General features: G+C 42.6%; 1 protein-coding gene and 1 long non-coding RNA gene across 2 annotated transcripts in view; both read left to right on the forward strand.

Annotated features, from left to right (window-relative positions):
* Positions 1 to 796, forward strand: part of LOC138247182 (uncharacterized) — a 41,113-nt gene extending 40,317 nt beyond the window's left edge. The window contains exon 3 of the long non-coding RNA XR_011194356.1: positions 644 to 796. This is a non-coding gene — a long non-coding RNA (uncharacterized lncRNA). The remainder of the gene's footprint in view (positions 1 to 643) is intronic.
* A 2,926-nt stretch (positions 797 to 3,722) lies between these two features.
* Positions 3,723 to 27,248, forward strand: LOC138247183 (killer cell lectin-like receptor subfamily F member 1). The gene is made up of 3 exons (XM_069201927.1): positions 3,723 to 3,860; positions 15,160 to 15,272; positions 27,090 to 27,248. The coding sequence occupies exons 1-3, from the start codon at positions 3,816 to 3,818 to the stop codon at positions 27,235 to 27,237; spliced, it is 306 nt and encodes a 101-aa protein (XP_069058028.1). The 5' UTR covers positions 3,723 to 3,815; the 3' UTR covers positions 27,238 to 27,248.

Here is a 27,248-nt window from a genome sequence, read left to right on the forward strand (position 1 = left end):
CTGTGACGGCCATTTCTCTAAATGCATGAGATGTCTGCTGGCCCAGCAGTCATCCCAAAAGTTGATGGGCAGTTACCTCCTCAGGGTGACAGTGTGCTGTACTTCATTGCCCTGATTCAGTAAATTTTCATTCACTAACTCTGAATCATGCCCTAAGTTATTTGATGGTGGAAGTTTATGGTTGATGAAGTCATTGAGCCTTTATGTTAGCTGATTAAAGTTCTTGTGCATTGCCATTCAGTGTTTTTTTCCAGTAGCACCATGCTAATGTGCAGACATGTTTAGTTGATCTGTAATTTTCTGATTATCTTATTTGTTTGTGAAGCCTACAAACTAAGGCAGAGGTTGCCAAGTTATTTGATTCTGTCTCTTTTATATCAAAGCACTATATTTGTTACATTAAACCATAATTGTTACAGGTTTCTGTATTTGGATGGTGACTTTACACATTAGTTTAACAGATTAACACAAGAAGGTAGAGCTGCTTGCGATTTTTCTTGGTGGAATGAACTGTACTGTTTCCATCTGTAGTTCCAAGCTTCAAATATTGAATTACTGTTACCTTTAAATAAAACGTTTTGTCTCCATGCACATTTATTCTGGAAATTATGCTATATTGACCTATATCTGTTGAATATTTCAGCCCATAGGTTTTCCACTCAAATTTATTCAAACACACAGTTGCCTGCTGCCTCTTTTGGTAACCATACCCGTGAGATGTGTCCCACATCAGGGTTCATCTTTCAGATGACATCATTGACATTGGAGGAGTTGAAGAACCATCTCTGTGGAGAGTTAAATGGTGAGAAAATGGAAAGGTGACTTTATTACTGGGACGAAGTGGAGCATGTGCAAAACTAAGGGCCATATTTATGACCCTCTCCTATGCACCACACAACGTGGTACATGCACCACGCAAGCCTTAAGTGAGGTTTATGAACTCATGCAAGGCCACTGTGTGTGGCTCTGAGTGGCTCCATAATTCTTGTGTAAAACAATACAGTACAAATTGCTGAATTGCCTTACTCTAGGGAGGTATTCCATGGGTGTTGCATGGATGTTCTCATGCAACTCCCATGGTTTTTGATGCATTCCCAGATTTATCAGAACTGGTAAATCTGGGAATACGCCAAAAAGATAACCTCATCAGGAATGGTGCAACAAGGAGAAATATTTTTAATTATCCTCATTTTTCCCTTTAGAAAGAGGAAAGAGCCTCAGTGGATTGGTTTTGTGCAAGGGATTGTTTTCCTCCACAAAAACAATCCTACCGTGGCCATTCGTGCGAGAGACAGAGCTTGCCATCTATGGATTCCTTCATCAGGATGGAGCCTCGACCTTACAGTTGAGTGAGCCAAAAATAGCTCCAGCAGGAGAAGATCCTGTATTTTCACGGCATCCAGGACTTCAGCATTGATTGGGTCCGCATCGAGGGCAGCGCCAAGGGAGCTGCGGGATGGAGTTAATCCAGCCTTAGTGCTGATGGATTCTGACATCGAGTGGAGAATGTGATGGGAGGTAAGGTGAAGTGAGGCCCACCAACAATACATCCTCAGCGGATCAGCTGGCCTTTTGGTCCTGGTCTCACGGCAGACAAAAGTTTGTAGGAAGTTCTAAGCCCCAACCTTTAGGGCTAGACAGGAGGAGTACACTCTGACACCAGCCAGGGAATCCAGGACCTCAGGGACAGCACTTGGGGGTTAGGACTCAATCTACAGAAGCCACCAGCAGGGTCCAGGACACATCCTGTTAAAACTGGTCAGGTGGGCTCTTTCAGGAAAATGGCTTCTTGCAGTTTTTGTGTCTCTGTAGCTTAACAAGCACCAGAAAATTGATCTTGGAGTCCAGTCCCTAGCCCTGGGTACATGTGAAAGCGATTCAAACTATTAGGGTTCTCCTTGCAGCTCCGAGCAGCAGGTTCTGCTTTCTTCTGTCTTTCACTGGTTGAGTAGTGTTCTGCTTATGCCTGGCACTAGCCTGTGGGTAGGACTGATTCCTGGCTCCTCTCTAAACAACAGGGGAACATTTTTGCAGGGGTAACATCAGTTTCTGTGTGTCCTACTACAAACAATCCCACAGTGCCCCTTTCTACCTAAAACTAAGATGGCAGCCTTTTTTCCCTTTGGCCAGAGCGCCTGTGTCCACCATAAATGACTAGCCAGGGAAATTAACAAAATGTCCTCTGTGGTCACTCAAAATCAGTTCTGGGGGCAGCTCCCCTCCTACTAGGAGTCGTGCCTGGCTGCTAAGGAAAACAGAGGGGACAAGGTAGCCCCCTTTGAAAATAATTAAGTTCCTGTGTACGCACAGATGGTCATCTTGTCAGAGGAACAGGGCATCTCCCTAGACCCAAGACCTTTGTCTCAGTTCTGGAATCAAATTCACACCTCACCAAGGCACTATGCAGCCCCTGGTGAGTATTGGAAGGTCTTCAACTAGAGGGTTTATGCAGGTAAAAGTTGCCTTTTTAAAGGATGTTTCACAAAAATTCCAACTTTACAGATGAATTTCGCTTGTTATAAATATGCAAAAAGTCCAAGAATTACCACTTTCTCTGGGTCCTATGTGGAGGTAGCATTCTACCCTGTGTAACAGCAAACCCTGCTAATTGCGTTGGCACTGTACGGGCACGTTTTACTTCAAAGTTTTCCACGTCCTAGTTTTAAATACCGTGAACCCTGCCTTATTGGGCATTAAAGCCTACCAATGAGTGACTTATTGAGTCATGGGTGTATTTTCTCACAGGCAACATAACACCGAACTAGGATTACCATTCCTTAAGGGTAATTATTTTTCAAAGATAGGTACATAGTTTACCTCTTATTTCTTTCTGATGTTTTATATAACACGCTCTCTCACTCACTCATTGCACGGGGAGAAAAACACAGAAGATATTGGTTGAATAAGATAATGTTAGATCACAGGTGTCAGGGTGCTTCCTTTCGGATAGAATCTATATTTTTACATATGTTGCTCTTCAGGCCAAATTTATCTCATTTATTGTGATATCACTGAGTTTTATGTTCTTATCTGTTCTCTTCCTAAAATTTTACTTGCAGGTCTCAAGTGGTAATCCTATGACCCGTCCGTGCTGTGAGGAGTTCCACAAGTGGCAGAGTGCGTTAGGTCCCGCCATTTGTGCTGATTTTTAGCACCAGGTGTTTGCCCCCCACTAAAAAATCAGCACGAACGACTCCCTGCGCAGCGCAAGAGTGCACTGCTTCTTTTACCCCACTCAAGTTGATTTTTTACTCGAGTGGCAGCTACCTCAATGCGACCAGAAGGTTTCTCAATGCGAGCGGTTGCAACCATACTGCGTATGCTCACGTTGAGAAATCTCTCAGGGAGGTGGTCTTTGGTAAGTTTTTCCTTGCTCACATTGGCCAACTCACCGTTGACGAGCACCACTGAGGAAAAAACTCTGCTTCGCTCCCCTACACTGAGTTTTTAAGTGCTCCGCGCTCTTCATTGAGCACGCATTGGGAAAAACTCTGCACCATCCCTAATTTAGAGTGACAACGTGAGAGGTGATGCCTGACAATAACACCTTCTTTGCAAGTGTCTGTAATGTGTTGCCTTCAGCAGTAATTCACCTACTCTGCCTAACAATAACAACTGTCCAGTGGCCTCCAGAGAATACAGTAATATTTTATGAATAAGCTAAGCAAAATGTACAGATTCATTAATGCTGTTCTTTTCTCCCTTTAGAGACCATGTGTGTGATTTGTCCTTATGGATGGCTGAATTTCAGAAAGAGATGTTACTTGATCTCCGAGCAGTTAGAATCCTGGGACTTCAGTAAGAAATACTGCTTAATGCGCCACTCTGATCTCTTAATCATTGACGACGAGAAAGAAATGGTTAAGTACTAGGACTGAACACTGTTCCTCTGATAGTGATATTACAGAAAATAAAGAATGTTTGTGATAAGAATGTTGCAACTTCTCTTCCCCATGTAACCTCTTCTTAATCATTTTACTACACTAGTATCCTGTCTATGAGAGCCTAAACAATTGCATGACAACAGCCCTAAAATGCATATCATACAAATATTAATTGTAGTAGCTGACTAGCCCCAGATTCCCTTTGCCCTCATTACAAGTGCTCTGGTGTTTGGTGGGAAGCTATCAAACCAAATATAAATGGCTCCAGTGAGTACAAAATGCAATTACAAATGTTTCCCTTATGATGGGGATTTTGATACATAACTCCACCAAAATCCAAAGAGTGGTATTTCACAGATCTAAGACACTGGGTTGTTGCTGAGGGAGGTGAACTCCTTCTCAACCAACAACCACAATTCTTGTCAGACTGAACCGCAGAAGTCACTAAATTAGCCTGTCCTTATCCCTCTGATAGCTTGGCAAAAAAGCAATCAGGCTTAACTAAGACGCACTGTGTTCATTATTTATGTAGCTTAATGTAAGGTAGATTTGTAGAGCACTCCCTGTCACCTGTGGGGGAGAACAGGCTCTAAGTAGACAAAAGTAGAAGTGTGGTGAGGCTGGGCCTGAGTACAAGCAGTCTCAATGGTCCCACCAGAAGACTAATTGAAAACCATGTGTTCAGCTTGTTGTAGAATTTAAGAAGTGTGGAGCAGGCCCTGATGTGGTGGGGGAGGTCGTTGCAGGAATTACCGGCGTGGCAGGAAGATGATCAACCTCCTGTTCTGCTTTTGTGGATGCGGGGTGGGTGTGTGCATGCAATTGAGGGTGATGCTTAGCCAAGTTTTTGGGTGATTTGGTGGACGTGAAGCTGGTGACAGACGCATGCCGGTCCTGTGCTGTGTAGTGACTTGAATCCATGTGTGAGAAAATATAGCACACAAACAGTAATAAAGTGAAAACACAATATAGAAACTCACAAACCAATTTAGAAAAGTAGAATAAATGTTCATAAATAAATAACAAAATTCTAATCAGTAGAATCAGAGATACTCAGTTTTCAAATTTTAAGTAAGTATTGCATGTAGAAGCACAAATTACCACTTATGTGTATCTGGTTACACTGGACTAATGTCACAAGTTCAGGCTGACTGTGATGGACAGCTGACAGGGCACAGGAACAAGTCTTGCCTGCAGAGAGTTGTATCTTATGTCTTTGGTGTGAGGTCTCTTCACTGTTGCTTTGCAAGGCTTCATGTTGCTCGGCATCAGTTCCAATGTAGGCCTGCAGCTAAGAGGGTGTGCTGGGGCTTTGCATCACTCTGTATCGGTTCTGATGAAGCTTTCAGCTGCTGCGACGGATTTGATGGAATCTTAAATTAGGCACGGAGGAGAACTCTCTGATGCCAGCCCAGGGTCCAGGACCTAGGGAGGAACCTCTTGGTGATCAGCAGCTCATTCCAGCAGAGATCAACATGGGCTCAGACAGGTCCAGTTGCATGTCTAGTTGCAGCAGATCAGCTGGGCAGTTGCAGAGAGAACTCTGGACCTTGTTGTGTCCACATAGCCCAGAACAGGAGGTCAGTCAACTGACCCTTGGAGACAACCAGGTGGCCTGGTCACAAGGAGATAGTCCAGTTCTCTGTCGGCAAGGCAGGCCTCTGGTAACCCAGGCAGGCATCCACAAGCAGGGCAGTCCTCTCTTAGTAATATCTGGAACACAGAAAGGTCAGTATGAGAAAATAGGGCTGATTGCAGAGGTCCCCTAACTTTGTGCCCCCATTTTTCACTTTTTGATGGTATTAACCTGACTCTGATGGTGTCCTGGGTACTGCTAACCAGTCCCAGGGCTTGTTCTCTGAATAAAATAAATATGCAAATTAGGCTAATTATAATTGGCTATGTCAACCCACCTATAAGTCCCTAGTTTATGGTAGGGCATGTAGGTTTAGGGACCCCAGCATAGGTAGTGCACCCATAGGTGCACTGCTGAGGTGCCCAGTGTCATTTTAAAGGCAGGCCTGACTTGCTGACTGCTTTCAAATTAAAGTTATATTCAAATCCGACTTTGGAAATAAAAGTACTTTCAAAGTCTTAAAATACCTTATTTTTACATATAAGTCACCCATAAGGTGTGCCCTCTGTGCCAATAGGGCAGGGTGCCATGTAACTATAATCAGGGACCTTATACAATTGTTTTATAAGCCTGGTTAGGGTAAAACAGCCACATTTGTTTTACCCTCATTGTAGTGAAAGGCCTCCACAGGTTAGAATGGGGAGACTTTATTTTAATTTATAAAGCCCACTTAAGTGTCAGATACCTCAAGTAATTGTTATAATAAATCTCACAACTTACAATTGTTGGATTTAATATAACTTGTTCAGGAAAAGAGTTTTAAACTCTACCTAAAAAGTTGCCAACTTTAGCCCTGTAGTGCTCTGCTCTGATTAGCCAGCCTGTGGCAGCCTGGCCAGGCTGCCTTGATGAGGTGTGAAGTAACCTGGGCTGAACACAAAGGAATGCGCCTGTGGAAGGAGAACTCCCCTCAGCATATGGAGAAGCAGGAAGGGGGAGGGCTGCCAAACTGGTCTTTAAAGGCAGGGAAGAACATTTGGAGTAGCCCAGCACCTCCCTCACATCCTGAAACCCCAGACAATTAGGTGTCCTCTTGATTAGATTAGGAGAGGGCAGGAGAAGGGTGTGTTTGAGATTTATTGCCACACGAGTGGGTGGGCTCAGCCAGATGTAACCTCCAATAATCAGTTTCAGCCATGATGATTTTTTGAAGAATTTTGCTCCCTGAGATAGATTTTTGCCACACTTCCCAGGAAGTGGTCATCACAGTGAGAAGGACCCGGCATATGATTGGAGAACCAGGACTCCCTGTTTTTCACCCAGGAGCAAGAATAAACTGGCAGAGCTGCACCGACACATCAGATCCGTACCAGATTCAACCGTGACCCAGAGTGACTTGTAGGTTATTCACAGTGAAGAAAATCTCAGAGAAAGTGACTACATCCGAACGTACAAAGTTGACCAGGACCTCCTAGGCAGTGTATCCGAAGAGGGCTCCAGGGACGTCGGATCAAGATTCAGGTTTTCCCTGGTCGGAGGATTTTCTTCTCGAATAAACAACTAAGTACGAAGGTAAAAATCTCAAGGAGGGCACCAGCAATGCGTATCCCAGGAAGAGTTCCAGGAGGTCGGATAGGACTGGCAACTTTGTCCCGCTGAAGAACATCTTCAAGAAAACAACTAAGTCTGAAGGTAAACTTTTTAAGAAGGCCTCCTACTGGCTGTAGCTGAGCAGGGCTCCATTGCGGTGAGCCTTAAACTTTGACTTTGCCCGGCCGAGGTGCGACTAGATGACCAGATTTGCGCTATTCGTTTCTATGCGCTAATAACTATTAATTCTTTACAAATTCATATCTCCGGTTCCCCTTATCCGATTGTAAGCGTTTTGGTGTCATTTTCATAGATAAAAATATAATCTATTTTCATAAATTAGTGTTGGATTTTTATTGTGTTTTGTGTTTTACTTATTTATTGTTTTGTGATGTTTAAGTGCTTTACATACTTGTCTCTTATGTTAAGCCTTGTCGCTATTGCCAAGCTACCAAGGGTTCAACTGGGTTTAATTTATTGAGCCATAACTGGACCTAAGTTGAGGTTAGTGGCCTATTGCTAAGTGTAGGTATTTACCTGCCCTTACCAATAATCCATTTTCCAACAGTCATGTAATGAAAATCACGAAGTAAAGTGAAAAGTAAAGCAAGCGGGGTAAAGAGAAAAAAAGAGAAGTGTTGTAGAGAAAAATGAGGTGCAACGGAGTGACTGTAGTGCGGTAGAGAAATAGTGGTGTGTTTACTGTAGAGGTATATAGAGAGAGGATGAGGTAGAAAGAAACTGGTGAAGTAGAGACAGGAGTGACGTGGAAAGATGTATAAAGAGGAAGGTAGAAAGAGGAGTGATGTATACAGGGTGAGTTGAAATGATAAATATAATGGTGGAAAAGGGAAGTAGAAAAGAAGGAAGTTATTTAGCAAGATGGTTACCAAGAAAAGAGATGGGTAGCATGAAAGAGGTAGAGAAACTGGACGGAATGAGAGGAGAGGTGTAGGGAGATGAAGAGGGACAGAGAGGTTAAGATAGAAATGTGGTTGAGAAGCAGATATGTGGTTGAGAAGAGATAAATACAGGTGAGAGGGAAACACAGCAGTGAGGCAGAGATAGTTGAGTTAAGTTTACAGAGTAGTATAGATGTTGAGGTAGAGGTATGCACAGAAAGTGGCAAGAAAGAGGTGAGGTTTGTGATATGTATTGATGGATGGGATAGGTGTACAGAAAGAGAATTAGCAAGCATGATTAGGGTACTAACAGAGAAAATAAGGTGGAGAGGTGAAATTACAAATGAATGGTGAGATCAATTAAGTGGTTTGGTGGTGACAAATAGAAGAGTGATGTAGAGACATGAGGTAGTTGATATGGGGTACCAAAAAAAATGTGATTGAAAGAGAGGTAAATGATGAGATAGAGAGAGATCTATTGTAAAATATTTAAAAAATAGACTCTATTTTAGCTTATTAAGGTACTCTGTCTGTCTTTGGAAAAATGTCATTATCTTTTGTAGAGCTGGTGAAGGTATCAATTCATCTATACAATGACTTTTCTAACACATAAGGTGACACAATTCTGCTACAAACTACATCTACGTTTCAAGGGCAGTTGATCTGTAAGATATATAGAGATAGGCACTAGGCACAGAGAACGAAGAGAGAGGTAGAATAGATAGATCTATTTGAGAAAGACAGATACGAGGCAGAAAGAGGTGAGATAGAGAGAGTTGAGCTAGAGAGAGAGGGAGTAGATATACATAGTTTTCAAAGTAGGTAGAGCGAGAGGGATATGAGAGGCTATGAGAAAGAAGCCATGAAGTGAAATAGGGGGAAAGGTATGCCATATAAAGATGAATGATGTCAGGAAATGTGGAGCATGGTAAAGAGAGATATCATGGTGGTCATGGAGAGAGGTACCTTTAGAAGTGATGTTGAGAAGAGTGGAAATTTAAAGAGAATTTAACTAGGTGGAGAAACATGAGTCAATAACATAGAAAGGTAGTTCTCGTGTGGTGAAGCAGACAAAGGTGAGATAGAAAGAAAAGGAGGATGTATAGAGAGATGCAAGATAGTTATGGGAGGTAAGGTGACGGGAGAGTTAAAGGTAAGTAGACAGAGAAAATGAGAGAGAGGTAGAGGGTAAGAAATGATAGAGCAAGAGATCTGTGAAGAGACCAAGAGGGGCAGACAGAAAGTCAGTGAGTAGTGAGTTAATGAAAGCCAAAAAGAAGGAGAGAGGTTGAGTTTGAGAGAAAAGATAAAGGTTTGATAGAGAGAACAATAACATTCCCAAGGTGTCCCTTTTGACTGTGGGGGTCCTGGCGAATTGTTATTTTGACCATGTCTTACAAAACACCTTATCCTCAAGCAATAGGAGTGCAGCTAAAGTGCCTGTTGAGAGAGAATATTGGTTAGGTGGACTGATGGGAGTCTGTGAGCCCACTGAGAGAGACTTCTCTGTATAGATGAGTCAGTTGAAAGAGGTGACAGTGGCTGAGCAGTGTGCTAGCTTCTTGTAAGGAGGATGCTCAGCACATTGAATGATGTGCCTTAAGGGAAGTATCTGAACTTAGGGGGTTCATCCTAAGGTTATCCAAGTTCTAAGAGGATGTGGGTCAGGAAGGTGCTAGGCATGTCTTAAGCTGTTAGCAAGTTATTCCTAGAAGTGATATAATATCCAAGAACCATTCTTGAGGAAGTGACTTGGAAACATGGGCCCTGCAGAGAACAGAAAGTGGGTAGACATGTAGGTTGCTGTTATGGTTCACAAGGCTGTAGGTGTATCAGCGAACAGCGCGGGCCCCTGATGCCTTGTTCCATGCTGGTGCTGTGCCCAGCACTGGTTGTCTGTCAGTCATAATTCTGGATGTCTTGGGTGGGGAGTTATAGGTCGTCCAAATCCTGTGTTAATTCATTCACTCACCTATTGCCTCCCCTGAATGACTGTTTCCACAGCTACTTGCCAGTGGTGGTGCCAATAATGGCATAAGAAAGCCACAGTAACTTGGCAAAAGTAGCCTGGGGAGTGTAGCCTGAGAATAATTCAGGAGTTAGATGATATCCCACTACAACTTCACAGTAGCCTATTTGAGGTGAGACCATTAGTTGACCCTGGAGGATGGTTTCCCTGGATTAATCTAGATTGACAAAATCTCCTAAGAAGTGTCCATTCTGTACTATTTCCCCAGACTGTATCAGCCAAATGTAACTATAGACTAAGATTAGACTGCTACATAGTCCTTGTGTCTGTTGACTTTAGTGAGAAGGAAATATTGGATACAACCTCTATACTGATGCATACAGGGAGGAGGTAATCTAGGTATGATAGTTAAGGGAAAACAGCCTGCTTATGTAGAGACCTATACAACACCATCCCAATCATATGTTCTGTGGGCACTCGGTTCTGACTCACCAGTGACCAACATACAGGAACAGTGATAGTCGTCCATAACCCTCAGTTCACTTAGGAGAACCCACATCTACATAAGGATTCACTTTTTAGAGACACCTCTGAGATAAGGGCTGTTGGTAGGAATGGAGTCAGTGCAAGTGTGATCCCTTGTATGACCATGTTAGTTTTTCCTGTTAGACTGGAGTTATATAGCTGGGATATTTCCTCTGGCAATGCACATATTGCTGAATGTTTTTCAGGGTGTTTGTCACATATTTTGTATGTTTATGTGGCATGTGTAGGTGCTTCACATCTGTGTAAAGATCTCAGGGTGTAATCATCAGCATGTGTGTGCTGCAGGTCTGTAATGCAGCAGTCCTAACATGCAGCACCACAATTCCAGTGGGATGAGAAATAACATTGGACACTGAACAAGTATCAAAAAGCAAATAGATTACCATGAAATGTTGAGCTGGAGCAGCGACTTTTCAGTCCCACCCAGGGACTACAAAAGGGCTTTGGTTCATTTCCCTGTGAAAGGTGCATATGATACCTGCCCAAAAAAGTGGGAATTTGAATATATAACACATATCCCGCCCCTTGTACCACAGGAAATACTATGTGGAAATCGGGACTGGGCTATGCTCTCAAGGGCCATAATTGGACTTCTGTTTAGGACCTTTTTCAACAATTTGTTCCGGCAAGAATATCCTAAAGAAGACTCAAATAGACTGAGACACTGTGAAGGTACAAACCAGTGGTACACCCTAACCCATTAACAAATATTCCAGGGACAACTACATACTGAAATATCAGCTTCTAAATAGAAATGAATATTTGTCTCAAAATTCAGATTTATCGTAGGAAGGTATTATGAAATACATTCTTCTGCAGAATTTCATTCAGGAGTATGTATTTTTTATAAAAATCCATAAAGTCATCTAACCTTTCTGCATCTTTATGCAGGGTTTCATTATTATCATTTAGGATAGAATACAGGTTGTTTTTAAATTTTGAAATAATTTGCTAGAAGTTAGACACTTTTATTTTGGCCACCATAAAAATGAGCACTAGAATTGAAGTGTGTTCCTGCATTTCTGTAGATAGTTTGTTAAATTGAAATTTGACAGGAATTAATTCCAGGGTGCACTCTTTATATTTTGCGGTATAATATTTATGTTCTAATCCGTTAATATCTTAAAAAATCAGTTTCGAACATTTCACTATCATGTTTTTTTTTTTTTATACTAAGCTAATAATGAAATCTCTAGTAGTTGCTTTAAAAGAATGTCAAACGGTATGTGAAGGGATGTGATAAGTGCATTTGAAGTAAAAGAATGAATCTGTAATTGTTTTATTGTTTTAAAAAAAGAAGATATAAAATCAATGTTTAAGAAAATGAGCATTGTTATAATGTTACCTTGCATTACTTGGTAATTTAGGAAGAACATCTATGCATATTTTGGCTGGGGAATTATCTAAGATCTGAACTGATCTTATTTCTGGTAAAGTTGTATTTTCAGATAAATTATCAGAAATTGAAATATGATCACATCTTGTTTGGGTAGATCCACTGGAGAAATAGTGTATATTCACTTAGGCTAAGATTATAAAGTATTTAAGGATGAATTACTTCTCTTTGTAATTTTGCATTAGCAGAAGGGTGTGTGATTTATTAGTAATAAATAGATTGAGAGCCTCTGTCAATGATGGAGGTCTACAATTTGATTGCAATCTCTTTTAAATTGTAGGTTATCATCAGGGTATTCTATTAATTTGTTTGCAGAATAGACCAAAAATTACAATCAGCAAACATACTAGACACGATAAAAAGGAGGACAAAAACATTGTTAACAATTTATCAAACAATTATCCATAGCCTTAGATATATATTTCCAGAGAAAATAATTGTATTTACAGAACTTTGCAACATAGAATAACAGCACTATTTTTTTACCATTAAGAAAGTTAATGTTGCCCATCAATCCTTTTTAACATTTTAAGGATTCTAATTCTGTGAAATACGTTCAATAAAGCAACGTCATAATTACGCTTAGAAAGTTGGATTAACACTCCGTAGGCCTGATTTAGGTCTTGGCGGAGGAGAATACTCCCTCACAAACGTGGCAGACTTCCTGTCCACCTTATTACGATCCCATGATATCCTCTGGAGATCGTTATAAGGCAGAAGGGATATCCGTCACATTTGTGATGGAGTATTCCCCATGCCAAGATGTAAATTAGGCCCTCTGTCTTTTAATGGGAGAGCAAAGTCTCTTGACTTTCCAAGAAATTACTTAAGAAACAAATTAAATAATGTTACCATTTAGAATCAACTGAATACATAAATTGGAGATTGCATATAAGATAAATGAAAAAGGTTTCTGAATAAAAAGGAACACTATTATATATAATATATTTAAAAGGCAAAAAAGAAAATGAAAAATACAAAAATGCATAACAAGCAAAAATATCTATAAAAAAGACAAGAAGATGAGGGTGTTGAATCTTCATGTTGAGGATGAATACATCCAGGCTCCATATATAGTTATATAGTATATAACAGGAACAACTGAAATAAAGAAGAGCATGAAAAACCATGAAGAGAATCATGAGTAAACAATCATATTGCTTCTTGTCCATGAGCTTACAAAGATACATTATAACCATCCTGGCAGTTAGGTGTACTCTGTAGCATAACAGAAAGAGAATAAGAAAACATGACAAATCAGAATAGGCAACAAAGTCAAGTGCCGGTGAATCTGGTGTTGCCATTTTTGAGTTCAGCAATCTCAATTTGCCCGTAAACAAAAGGGATTAGGCCATGGGATGTAAAATAAAGAGAACTAGGCTACATCAAAAAATAAAGTTAAAAGATTAGCAATCAAAGAAAAAATGACTGATGTGATCAGCAGTCAGAAAACACAGCTACAAGGTTAGCAGTTTTTTATTATAGCTGATATAAGCAATTCTAAAACATGTGCAACAATATTCCTTTGTGATGTTGATTCTAGATGAGAATCAAATTCTGAATCCTTCTTACTACACAATAACATAACTAAATTAAGTGCTTTGAGAATGAAAAATATAATAGACATATTCTCATTAAAGTTGTGTCAAGTGGTGAATTGAATCACAGCAAAAATTAAAAGAAGGAGTAGGAGGATTAAATGCTGGGCCTGACTTCCTAAATAACTATGTAACCTCACATAAAACCCAGTGGGATTGAAGTCTCCACCGGAAAAATAAGGAAAAAAGATTTTCCTTTAAAGACACTCACCCACCAGGGTCACTGCGTGGTGGCATGCTTCATCATTGGGTTCCTCCGGTTCCAATGTGGAATGGGGCATGCTACGACCGAGGATCTGTTTTTTAGAATATTTGTTCAATATGATTCAGGTGCAGGGAAAGATAGGATTGGGGGGTCTTAAAGTTGCTCCTAGTGGCTTTAATACTTTGTTAGCTGCCCTAGGGGTGGTATGATTAAAAAGGAGGTACATAGAAGTAGGGTATTTTATGTACCTTCAGGGTCTAATTACGGGTTTGGCTATCAGAAAAACCCGACCTCCAAACTCCTGATGAGGAGACCACCATGGTGCTGGTGGGCTCCCAACCAGCCCCATTATGAGTTTTCCTCTGGGCAGACCGGCAGAAACCAAGGTTTCCACCGGTCAGTCCAGTGGATTATGTGGGACATCATTGGACTCGGCTCCACATGGAGCCATCACACGGGGCGCCCCCCTAGCAGACAGTGCATATTCAATGGTTCTGGGAGGGCTACCCCTGCATTGCCCACAACAGTGGGCAGTGTAGGGGTCCCCTGTGACCCGCAGCACTTGTTCTCCACCAGCTTTTTCATGGCAGTTGAAACGGCATGAAAAGGCTGGTAGAGAACATGGTTGAAGTCAACAGGGTAGCACTGAGTTCAGCGCCACCGTGGCTGATTACAACCACGATCACCGTCATCCCATTGGGATCAAAGATTCTGGTGGAGACAGTGGTCTTTTGGTGGTCCGACTGCCAGGGTCACAATGTGGTGGTCGGACTGCCACAGTTGCGGGGGTCTGACCTCCACAGCGAGTCTGGCAGTCTTCGGATCACCAGACTTGTAATAGGCCCCTCATTCAGAAGCATCTATCCACAGTTGGCTCCAAGCCATGCATTCCCAATATGATTTTATTTTCTAACCAGTTTTTGACACCCAGAGTAGGAACCACAAACTTTCAGGGATCCTCTGGCCCCAGGTTAAGACGTGATGATTCATATAACAGCTATGCATACATGAAATCCAGGTTTGCTTTGGGGAAATGTGTAACACCACAATACAATACCTGAAATACTACCACAAATTGTCTCATAAAGATGATGTCATACATGCCAAAGACCTCACAACAAAAGTGAAAACCTTACTAATAATTTTCTCGGTGCCAGAGGCTTTAACAAAATACCTTTCACAGAATTAAATGAAACAACTGCTTAATGACAACTTCAATTTAGTGTCACTCCAGCACCTTCATCAGACAATCATACCAACTCTAACATACTTATCAACATATTCACTCAGCCTCTCATTTACATTTCGGTCATCTTTCACAAGGGATGGTAAGTGGGGGATATAGGGTTAGTTTAGTATGCTGGGGTGGCAGATAAGTTTAAGTGTTAGAAATCTGCTTTTCACTTTGACCTTTTTATGTGTGTATGTGTTCGAGTACACCAGACAGTATTTGAAAATCCTAGAACTTAATTTAACACATGTTTCTTTCCTAGAATTTCATACAGGGCAATGATATAAGTAGATCCTATTTTTGGATTGGCGTGCAGTACAACAAAAGAAACTCTGAATGGACATGGCTCAATGGCTCTACACTGCAGAAAGGCAGGTACGTTGCAAATCCCATTAAGTCATTTGTGCATTGGAACAGAAATGTGCTCAGAATTTTTCAAAAAAATATAAATTAATGTAAGTCGGTAGAGGAACATCATTCACTAAATAAGCTAAATGAGAGCCTTTCCAGTGGTTGCTGCTAGACACTGGAACTCATTACCCGTACCTATGGCCTGAATAAATTCCTCTCACTCGTGAAAAATGTTGAAATCTTGTTGCTTCCCTAAATCGTATGAGTTAAGATTGTAATCTGACTGTGGGATCTCTCAATCATTTTGAGGGTGTATGTTGTGCTCTATAAATTTATGGGAAAAAAATAAAAGCTAATTCCAAGATTTTGGTGCTCTTTCCTCTCTCCCAGGTCTGGCGCACTTTAGGCCTCCAACCTGCACACCTTTTGCACCATAGTCTGTGGATATAAGCATTGTGAACCCTTTCAGCAAAAAGTTACACAGCCCCACGTTGCACTCTGTTTTTTTCTTTATAGATGTCTTGATAAACCTACTTTATAGTGTGAATTTACTACAAGAAGGGTACATTTTAGAATGCATGTTTCCTTACAGTACTCTTTACATTGCATCCATGTCCACCTCTTGGCTTACAAATTGCAGCTCACGTGAAGTCTTTATGATTGTGATCCCATTAAGGTGATGAGAGAGCAAACTGCTTTTTCGAAGGTGTTCAAGTTTTAAAAAGTAGGTTATACCATTACATTCTATTGAAGCATTTTGTTTGTTAGGTGGGTAAATACAAGTAAAACAAGGTTAATAGCCAGCAAATGTGCCTGAGTTAGCAGAAATGCTGTGTCCAGCACGTGGTCACAGATTTATTTCATTATCACTTTATGAGTGATACCAACTGGGACACAGGTGTAGCCTATAGGCCTTTAAGACCCTTATACAATGATTGTGGGATGTCATCAGTGATGCAATCAACTTTGTCATTTCAGATGATATCAGTGATGTCATCATTGTTATAATCTAGCATATCATAAGGGATGTAATATGTGAGGTAATAAGTAGTGCCTGATGTGGCACTAGTTTTAGTTACTGCACTAAATTATAATTGGTGAATTTCAATGTGTTTCTGTTTTTAGAAAAGTTAGTTATTATCTCATTTCAACACATAACTATAATGATAACATCACTTTAATCTTTGTTTTTTTTAAAGTGAATTTATGGGGTTTTATAACATAAGGTAAATTTAATTACCATATCTAACTATAAAGTAATTTTAACCTTTGGTTTTTCATCAAATAATACATAGTGGCAGTCACCACTGTGTACTTATAATTAATACAAAGTGTTAATAGTAAGAGCTTTTTTTTGTTTTAATAATAACTTTTGTGTTTTTTACCTATTTATATGAAGTGTTCTAAAAAAATAAATGTTAATCTAGGGACTTAGCCAGGGTGGAGACCAGGCAAAATGTGTCCCCACCGAGCTTCACGCAGTACTTCTTTTTGTCCACCATATTTTGAAGGTGCTCCTGGGGGGAGGAGGGATCCATACCTGGCCCCCAAGCCAGAGAGGCAGCTGTCAAGGTGGGAGGGACCGAACACAGCTGTTGGAGCTGAGTGGGGTGCGCACATGCTGTGTAGCTCAGCTCTGGGTGCCACATTTAGCATATTGCTTACAAGGCTGCACTAGTCCCCAAGCTCGTCAGCAGTGGCCCCACAGCCCAAGGGGCCATCCACAAGAAAGCAGCAAGGGGAGCCTAGCTGCAACTTGGAGCCTGAGGTGGTGGACCCACCTGGGGACCCAGGACATGGAGCAGAGCTCAGACACTGAGGTGCGCTCTCTGAGGCCTGTTGCTTAGGGAAGCAGCCTGGCCTTTATGTCAAGATAAAGCGTACGGCCCCTGGCTGGATAGTAGGCCTGCACTGGGTGCCACTTGGGAATCCTTAGGCAGTACCTTGCATGGCTGCAGAGTGGGTAGATGCTTGCAGGAGAGCAGACCGAATCTGGATGAAGAGCTTGGTGCTTAAGCAAGATCCCCGGGCTATGGAGGTGTGGGCAGGCCCCAACTGGACAGTGTGCCCGGCCCACAGAATGCAGGTGAAGCAGGACAGCCTGGAAGTTAAATGTGAGGCTCAAAGAGATGGTGGGTCCGCCTGGACGTGATGGAGCAGGCTGAGTAGGGCCCTCTGAGTTGTGGTGACACCGATGGGCGCAGCTCAGTTAGACGGCTTGTCTACTGTCCGTGGTCTGCCTGAAGGGCATCTCCTTGCCTGAGTTGAATGCAGCACGTCAACCCTTATCAAGGGGTCTGCTGCTGTGCGGGGATCCCCACAGTGCCGTGGCTGGTTGTCTTGATGAGAGCTCCAAGAAGAGTCTCCAGTGACTGCAGCTGTGCAGTGCTGACTAGCCCTGGATGACTGACTCAAGTGCAAGTACCGAATGAGCCCCTGTTTGGAGTGGTAAGTGCAACTGCGACTCACCCCTAATGCCCTTATGTTTAGAAGGCTGATGACAGATCGAGGTCCGGTAGATGGTGGTAGTGCTTAAATCCTCAGGGGGGTACAGTGCTTGGGACTAGGTAGATGGCCAAAACTCCCAGTGGCACTTATTGCAGCTAATAGAATAAAGGCACCCCTGCTCCTCGTCAATCAAAGACATGCTACAGTGGCCCAACAGCCAACACTCTCAGGGAAACACTACTCAGGTGTCACCAGCAAACTCTGAGAAAAGCCATCATCCCCAGGCCCTGGCAACCAAACAGGACATTCAATTAATGTTTACAGAATTCTGAAAAGACTTCTCTTCTCTCAGGCAGGACTTCAACCAAGCTTTGTCTGACCTTGACCAGTCCCTCCATCAAACAGATCAGCTCCTGTGGCAGATAGAATCAACAGTGGCAGATCTGGTTCAGGACAATATGGATTCTCCGGCTCGTATTGAAAAATTGGAAGGTGATCAGGCAGTGTTCCATAATAAGCTTGACAATCTTCAAAACCGCTCATGGCTGAGCAAAATACGGAACAGGGGCATCACAACCTTGGGTCCCCCTACAGAACTCGAAACATATGTTCAGGCACTCCTCACTCACGTCTTCCAGCCAGCCACAGACCAGTCAGTCCTCCTTGATCGCACTCACAGTGTGTGCTTCATGGCTCAACAGCAACAGAATCTTCCTCCTTATAGTCGTACCAGGATCTACCACTTCCATGTCAAGGAGAAGATCATGCAAGCTGCTAGGCAGCAAGAACTGATCACTTTCTAGGGAGTTACGATCTCTTTTTCAAGAGGTCTCCACTCAAATGCTTGCTCATAGGAAAGAGTTCAAAGTGATCACTCAACACCCTCAAAAACACAAAATTCAGTACTGCTGAGGCTTTCCCTTTGTCCTGCACTTCACCTTCAAGTGGAAAAGATTTGCAGTCCACACCATTCAGAAGGCCCAAGAGACACTAGGAATGCGGTCATCTTGGACTAGGAACAGCCCCAGCTTCTCAGCGGTAGACCGGGGGGCTAGCATTTCCAATCCTCCCGCTCCTCTCCCAGGAAAGCATTTAAGCAGCATTGTCTGGGCAAACGGGATCATGGACCACTAAGATCTGAAGAGGACACTTTACCATGATCCTGTTCTTGAGGAATTCTGGCCCAGACTCGGTGACCCACATGAACATTTGGTGGCATAACCTCACCTCCTAGCCTGCTGCTGCCCTACTAGCTGAGGTTGATTGGGGGAAGGGGGATCTTCTTTATGATACAGGGGATTGCCCCTCTTTCTCTGGAGAACAACTTCTACTTCTATCCTTTCACATGTTTTGGACAATGATTTTCTATATCCAGGTCTCAGTCGAGGCCTGACAATTCTCACTTTTTGTTCTTCCACTCCTATATTGTCTGCAGTTCTTGTTCTGATTTTTTTGTATCTTTGCTGACACACATATTAGGCGCTATGGGAGGTGAATCACCTGTAGTGTATTTCAATGTCCCTCTCTCACACTTAGATTGCAATACCCCACACAACTTGCCATGGCTACTTTACACATAATATCACTTAATGACCAGGGCATAAACTCCCCTATGAGGCACAGGGCCTTATTACATTGGCTTAGGCAAAAGGAGGTGGACATGGTGTAACTTCAGGAGATCAAGCGTTTGTTTAGATTGGAGTCCAACACAATTTCACTCTTCATATGCGCACATGTCCCAAGGTGTGTTAGCCTTTCTCCAAAGGGACCTTTTATGCTAAATGGTACATATGGGGACTGGGAGGGATAGTAGGTAGGAAACCTATGCACTTTAGGTGCTACTCAGACAACTATTCTGTATATATGGCTCTGGTGATGGCAAGTAGGAGTTCTATACTGATTTCCTTCTGAGGTTCTCCCAATTCACAGATGGTAATATTATCCTGAGAGGTGATCTTAACACCCCTTTGGACCCAATGTTGGATAGCTCTCACTAACAGACAGAGTGATCACCCCCCTCCCTCGCCCTCTTACAAGGGTTACTAGACCTCACATTGGTGGATGTTTGGCTCCATCATCATCCACAAGAACTGGGCTACATCTTCTGTTCCAATGTCCACAAAACATAGATTACCTTCTAGTCTTACAACCTTGGTTGCATAGGTTAACAGATTTCAAACCTGATGTCAAAGTCCTCTTCGATCATGCCCCGGTGTGGCTGATGTTGGGGCCGGCGGACGCTAGGACCCGTCCCTGCACAACAACATTTAAGACACAATTGAACTCTCCTTTGCCAAGAATGATACTAGAGAAGTATCCCTTGCAAACTTTTGGGACACAGCTAAAGCAGTTTTCTGAGGGAAGCTCATCTCCCACATTGCAACATTTGAACATGCAGCTACACTTCACAAACAAGAACTTGAGTCACAGATATCCTAAAACTCGGGTGCTTCCCACAGATGTTTGTTGGAGCCCCGCAGGCTTAGGGAACAGCTTGCCCTGGTCCTGACCTGATGAGGAAAGTAAATAGGAAGCACCTATATAATAACCAAACTTACTAAGAATGTGGTGACAAAGCCAACAGGCTCCTGGCCTATAAACTGTAGGTAATAAAAGCAAGCAATCATATTAGGGAGATTAGAGATGAAGAAGGTCCACTTCATTAAGAGAGGGCGAAGATTCTTGTCATCTTTCAGCAATATTTTAATGCCCTGTTTTAAGCTGAGGGCAGCTTCAGGATGAATATTTTAACTATTTAATACCCCCAGACTTGACCACTGAATTGCATTCAATCAAAGAGGATATTACACCGGAGGAGGTCTTGGCTACTGCAAATTATCTTCCATCCCTGAGAGCTCTGGGGCCCAATAGATTCCCGGCCACCTTGTACTAGGCATATCCTTCTCTACTGTTTGAATCCCTGGCAAGGTCTTCAACTCCTTTTTGGTGTCTGGGTGTGACAATGCTGGGGTCCAACCTTACCCTTCTCTTAAAGCCAGACAAGTCTCCGACACTTGGTCATCTCACCAGCCAATTTGGATGCTGAATTGGGACATCAAAATCTTTACATCGATTCTTGTATTCCTGCTCCATCCTCTTTAGCCCACTCTGTTCACCCCTCAACAATTGGGCTTTGTCTGCCATAGGAAAGCATATGATAACACAAGGCTGGGGGTGCCACTGCTGGAAGTGGTGAAATGCCTCTGCTACCCAGTCTCTCCCTGGATGCCTAGAAGGCATTCGATAGAGTGGGTCGGGCATTCCTGTTGAGAGTCTTAGATAAGGTGTGCCTAGCCCCTAAAACAAAAGCCTATATTAGTGCCAACTACAAAAAGGCTACTAAGCTCAAAATTAACTGTGTCTTCACATCCAACATTCCTTTGACGAGAGATACAAGACAAGGCTGCCCCTGTCACCTCTCGCCTTTGCCATGGAACCATTGGTAGCTAAGATCTATAACAGTCCTGCCAACTGCGGTATGGTGGTGGAGGGTAGGGAGCACAAATTCACCCTTTTTGCTGCTGATGTACTTTGTTTAATAACCGAGTCTTCCACAACAGTTCTAGCATTATTGGAGGAGTTTTCCCTGAATTGTGGGTTTTATAATCAATTGCTCCAAATCCCAGGGCTTCAGAGTGGCTGACTCTCATAGTTCTCTCTGCAATCTCATCCAGGAGGGAGGCTTTATATGGGCAACATCTTCTATCCTACCTGGGGATAAACCTCCTGACCTGACCGAGTATTCTTTATGACTGCAATATTTTTCCCTTGCTCATTGTCTTGTCCAAGGACCTCTAACACATGGGAACGTTACATATTTCCTAGCTGGGCCTACTAAATAGCCTCAAAATGAATTTCATGACTCATCTCTTGCACTCCTTACCTTCCTCTTCTAATTCTTAAATCAACCCTATCTTTGATTCACAACAGAATACTCCATTTTGTGTGGGAGGGTAAATCCCAGAGGTTGGGCAAGTCGTCTTTGTCCTTACCCACAGCTGAGGGGGTTCTGGGTTTTCTGGACATTGTAACATAAATTTTCGAGGCCCAGATATGCCCCCCTTGATTGGAACCACAGTCCGCAAAGTAACACCTGAGTACTGGTGGAACAAGCATTCTGATCTGTCCCTCTTGGTGAACTTCTGTGGCTTCCTACCTGGAAAGGCTTCCCCCCTCCCCTACCACTGATGACCAGGCTGCTGACACACTGACACAATATACAATGGAAGCATGCATTTCCCACCCATACATTCAACTTGACCCCTTCAGGCCAATCGGACCCAAATTCCTTTTGTTGGAACTGGATCCGGTCACCTGTTTGGAGAGATTTCTACAAGGACAGGGACCTACAGACAAGAGAGAAACTCACTGAGAAATAATCACTGACCTGTGGGGACTTTTATATAATCACAAAGGGACCACTTTGGGCGAGGAGGGATTTGGCTCATAGAGCATCATAGTTGGAAGTAACACCAATAGAAACCCAATGCACCAGTAATGTTCAACATAAGGAATCTCCTGGATGTACCGCTATATTTTAGACCTCAGACCTCTCATAAAACATGCAGATGTAGTGCATTAGGAAACGGAATTGGCTACAGATATGACTGAGGAAATCTGGGGGTCTATCTAGTAAAGGGCATACAAATCCTCCATTTGGTTAGGCTACAAAGAAAATGCTTACAAAATATTGCTTGTACCTCACACATTTGAGTCTTTACAAGATGTTTGGGAGTTCATGGCTGTGCTGGAAGGGTTGTAGGGATAGGGGCCCCTTCTACATATATGGAGGTCATGCCCAAGCATTCAAAACTTTTGAAACAAAAAGTCCTCCTCACAATATGCTCCATCACTAATGTTTCTTTGTCTCTTCTCCTGAGGGACCCACGGAACTACGGTTTTACTCCACCATGACCCTTATGGGTAAGCTATTCTCTCACTTGCTGCTATCAGCTCACATCAGTGTGGACCAGCTGTAGAAACAGCTGCAGGAACCTTCACTTAATATATGGTTGGGGAAAATGTGGTCGATTTATGCAATGGAAAAACTAACAGCATTTGTCCTTGGTAGTGTTGCAAAATTTGGTGCAAAATTGCACCCTTTTATTACTTATATGAAGAGACAACAAGATTCTGGAGTGTTACCTATGATAATGTCTTAAACTCTGTGAGTCTCAGTGGTATGCAAGATGCCTTTCTTGGTGGCAGGTTTCAATTCACCTCCAAAATAATCGGACACTAGGTTACCATGTCACTCTATTGGGGGTTTCTTGTTTTGTGCTAAGAGGAGGCAGAGGGTTGCCCAGGATGGCGCTTCTGAGTTGTACGTAGGTGAAGCTATTGATTTGTATGAATCGCTGTATCCTTTCAATATCCACAGACTAAAGTGGACATTCAGTGTACACATATCTCCAAATGTGTGTCTTTAAATCTTCAAAACTTAAAATAAACCTGTTAAAGAAAAACAAAGTTCATCTACGTTGGCTCCATCATGGACCGATGATTCCTCAAGCAGGGGTCAACAAAACCTGGGGTCCCAAAACATTGATTATTCCTGTCAAAGAAACACTGCTGTCCAACACAGAGAAAAATGGCTGTACGGAATGTTTGGCAATAAAGTTAGAACTGAGCCCTGAAAGTATGCTTTTTGTGATTTTGTTTATATCCATTTGGACTTTATGAGAAATTTGCAATTAAAGAGGTACTCTGGTTGAGCTTGAAAGAGTTAAAATACCTGATATATCTTGATCGTTAGTCCTGTGGGAATCATGTGGTACAGAAAATGAAACAAAAGGGCCATTTCGATTGGCTAAAAGGAGATTTTCTCCTTCAGCTGTTTCAGTACCATGGGAAAGGGATCTGTTCAGCAGTACAGAGCTATGTGATTGGCTGTAACAACTGAGAACAAAATGTTGCAGCTACCATCACAGGACTTGGGGGTTCAGGCTTGTGTCATGAAAAATAGAAACAAGAGGCCAGGGGGCTGAAATTATTTAAAAAATGTTCATACAACAGGCCGACCTAGCGCAGCCCTTCTATGTGGTACTGTGGTGCTCCTGCAGGAGCCACCACTCAAGCTTTACTCCCATGTTATCACACAATCTTCCACAGGGACTCTACTGGGTCACTGCGTGATCTTCCATAGGGTAGCTTGCACTGTTTCAATATTTCATTGGGATGAATCTTGAGTGAGGTGGACCACAACAATGCCACAGCATATGTAATAAATTAAAAAAATTATGGGCCGCATTACGAGTTTGGAGGGCTGTTGGACACTAGAGTCATAATCCCCAGGGCAGCGCTGTTTGCAGCACTGCCCTGGCGGATTAAGACCGCCGGCACCGTCAGGCCATGGACCGGTGAAAAGCAGGTGGTGCCGGCGGTCGGACCGTGACCCATGATATAAGCCCAAACAGTTTAATTGTGCTTGCATGGTGAAGGACTAGATTTCAAATAAAATGGTCATCTATGGACATTGTTATAATCTGAAGGAAAGATGGTGATTTACCAGGCATCCTTGTAATGTCACATCATTTTACTATAATTTTATTTTCAGTCCCCATCCATAGAACAATGATGTCAGAGAGAATGCTACAATCTGTCATTGCCGTGGATGCAAAGAAGGCTGTCCCATTCAATGCGAGTCCAGGTATCTTATAGTCTGCCTAGATATATGGAAAGAATATGCCTTTCTTATGCCTTTAGAAGGCAGTGTTGCATTGTTCTTGTGTCCTTTAGACAATCATTGTGCAACCTTGAGTTCGTTTGGCCTTCCTGCTTGCCCTCCTACTCAGGAATCAGCTCCTCTGAAGGGTCCGGGCAGGAAATCTACATCTTCCATGTCAGACCACAACCATAGGTCTTCCTCTGCAGCCCTTGGCTTGTTCCACCTGTATGGGTAAACAATAATTTCCAGAATCGGTTTCCTGGTCAGACATCCCTTACAAAAGAACTAGGCCAGTATTCCAGAATGAATAAACCTACTGGTGCAACAGAGGTCTATTGATTTAAAATGTGTCACTGGTAGAAAGACATGGCCAACCAAGATGTGGTGGAGGGAATGATTTTTATTGCTCCAACTCACCAAAGTAGATAACATCTTGACATGCGTTCTCATGCGCTGTCACAAAGGAGGTGAGGGCTGCTACCGACTCATCAAGGAAATACGATTTTTCATAGAGCGAGTGAGTATTTCCTCTTGGTGAGTCTGTGACTTCCAGATAGGCATCAAGAGCAAAATGTGAGGTGCACAAATGTATAAGGAGGTGCATTGAGCCTCACACAAAGAGGACTCTTGAAGCCTGAGTCAGTAATCACCAGCCACATCTGGAACTGGAAAGTTATGTGGAGTTAGGTAAGTCTTTTGTTTACAGTTATGTTTCAGAGATTAATGTTTATGGAAGTCATATACCAGAGAGGATGAAATTGCAATGGCGTTTGTGAGATACAACTCCAGGGACCTCCATATGGACATGAAACTTAACTGAACAGTAAACCACCAACTTAAGTTGCATATGCTGTGTCCTTGTAGAGGCCACCATTCACTGCTCACATGGGCATCACACAAGATAGACAAAATCCCAAACACACAAAAAATCTACATCCACACAGGATTAAAAGAAGGACATCAGTTATGGAAGCTGCAGGGAAGCTGTAGATAATGACCATCTTCTGGGTGAGTTCCCCCCAAGTTGTTTTGCCCTATCTTCTGTGCTGGCTTTAGGACTCGAGGTGGGTGCAAGTTGCATAATTTTCTGTAGTTAATTATGTGAAATTACAGAAAAATTATGCAGTATCACGCAGAATTACGCAGGAAACATTACCCTGCTTTTACCACCGTTTTCCTTCTGCACAATGCACCCCTGAGTTCAAAATGGACCCTGGATGCATTTCGTGTGAAAACAATAACGCTAAATGCAACAGAAGACAATCAGCGGTGACCAACAACAGCTCGCATTCATTAGGTTTGTTACTGTTGTGTCCCTGCATTATATTTTTGCTCCAAACTACTCATAATTACGTGAGTGGGTGTAATTGCGTAGTTTCCAGTCATTTGCATCAAACGTTTAACACAAAATTACAGAAATTACTCCGATTACTAAGGCACCCACTTGGTTACATTTAGAAAAGTTACATTTTCTCTGCTTGAATTTACTGGAGCTAAATGCAGCGCAGTTCTGACTTGCTTTCCACAAGGAGAAAACATCCCATTGCATCCGGAGCACAGTTTTGTTTTTAAAAAACAGTCCTAACTTCCAGGTACTATTGGTCTATTTTAATATTTTACCATACGAATTACGACCTGCAGTATATTCAGACTTCATAGAAAAATTAGGAGCAATGGAGGGACTATTTCTGCAGAACTGTGAGGCAGCTGTATCCCGATATCCCAATTTATAGCATATTTTCTGTTACTACATCCGCTTATAAATGAGCCCTTACTCAAGGATACAGCTGTCCTTGCCCATGGGCACATTTAGTGCTACTGCTTGTTTGCACACTATGGGCCAGAGTTACACGAAAGTGGCATATTGGTCCTGATGCGCCACTTTTCTTGCGTGCCCCTTTCACCACCTAACGACACCATGGTTGTGCCGTATTTACAATATGGTGCACCATGGCACACGTTAGGACAATAGCGTCAACATTTTGTATGCTATTCTGACGCTTTGCTGCACTAGCGGAAAAAAAATTCACGCTAGGGCAAGGAGGCCCGTTGATGACAATGGGTGCGTTACTTTAATGTCTGCATTGAGCAGGAATTAAAAAAGAGAAGCCAAAAATGTTGTAGATTTGCGGGCCTCTTAACAATGGAACGACCCCTTGCATATATTATGCCTGACGCATTCGGCGCAGTGAAAATTGCCTCCTTGAGCCATATTAACAATAAATAAATTACGCTAATATGGCGCAAGGAGGCGCTAGGACCTTGGTAATATGGTCCTATATTTCACCATAGTGGCCATTCTTTACTGAGCCACAGACGTTCATCCTATAAGTCAATCTGACATTTGCCCTCTGCAGTCAGTGTTTTGAATTTGATTACCCTATTTCTACATTCCGCCCGTCCCTTCTCCCTTTCTACTCTGAAGCTTTACAAAGTTATCTCTTGTGTCATGAGGCACAGGGCCTGTGTTAGGGTTTTTCAGGTCGGTGACTGCGTCACAAACGTGACAGATTTCCAATCTGCCTTGTTGTAATGACTGTAGTGTATGATGCTCTCGTAATAAAGTGGACGAGCAACCTGTCACATTTGTCTGTCAAGCTCGAAATCAGCCGCAGGGATATTACCTTGAAGTTTCAGGTGAAATATTATTTGTTGACACTGCAAATCCAATTTATGGAAGGTTTTGAAAATATGTGCACGATGATCTGTTCCTTTTACTCTTACAGCAGCCCAGAGAGTCCCCGGGACCCTGGTACCTTCTGCGGTTCCTTTAGCAACAAACAGATCTTTCCCCTTTACTGCAACAACAAAGCCAAGTGGATCTGCGAGAAGGAGGTGATCCAGTTCGAGAAGAAGTGTTTCGACCCCAACTAAATATCTCAAGA

Source organism: Pleurodeles waltl, chromosome 7 (genome assembly GCF_031143425.1).
Source record: "Pleurodeles waltl isolate 20211129_DDA chromosome 7, aPleWal1.hap1.20221129, whole genome shotgun sequence".
Classification (NCBI taxonomy): Eukaryota; Metazoa; Chordata; class Amphibia; order Caudata; family Salamandridae; genus Pleurodeles; species Pleurodeles waltl.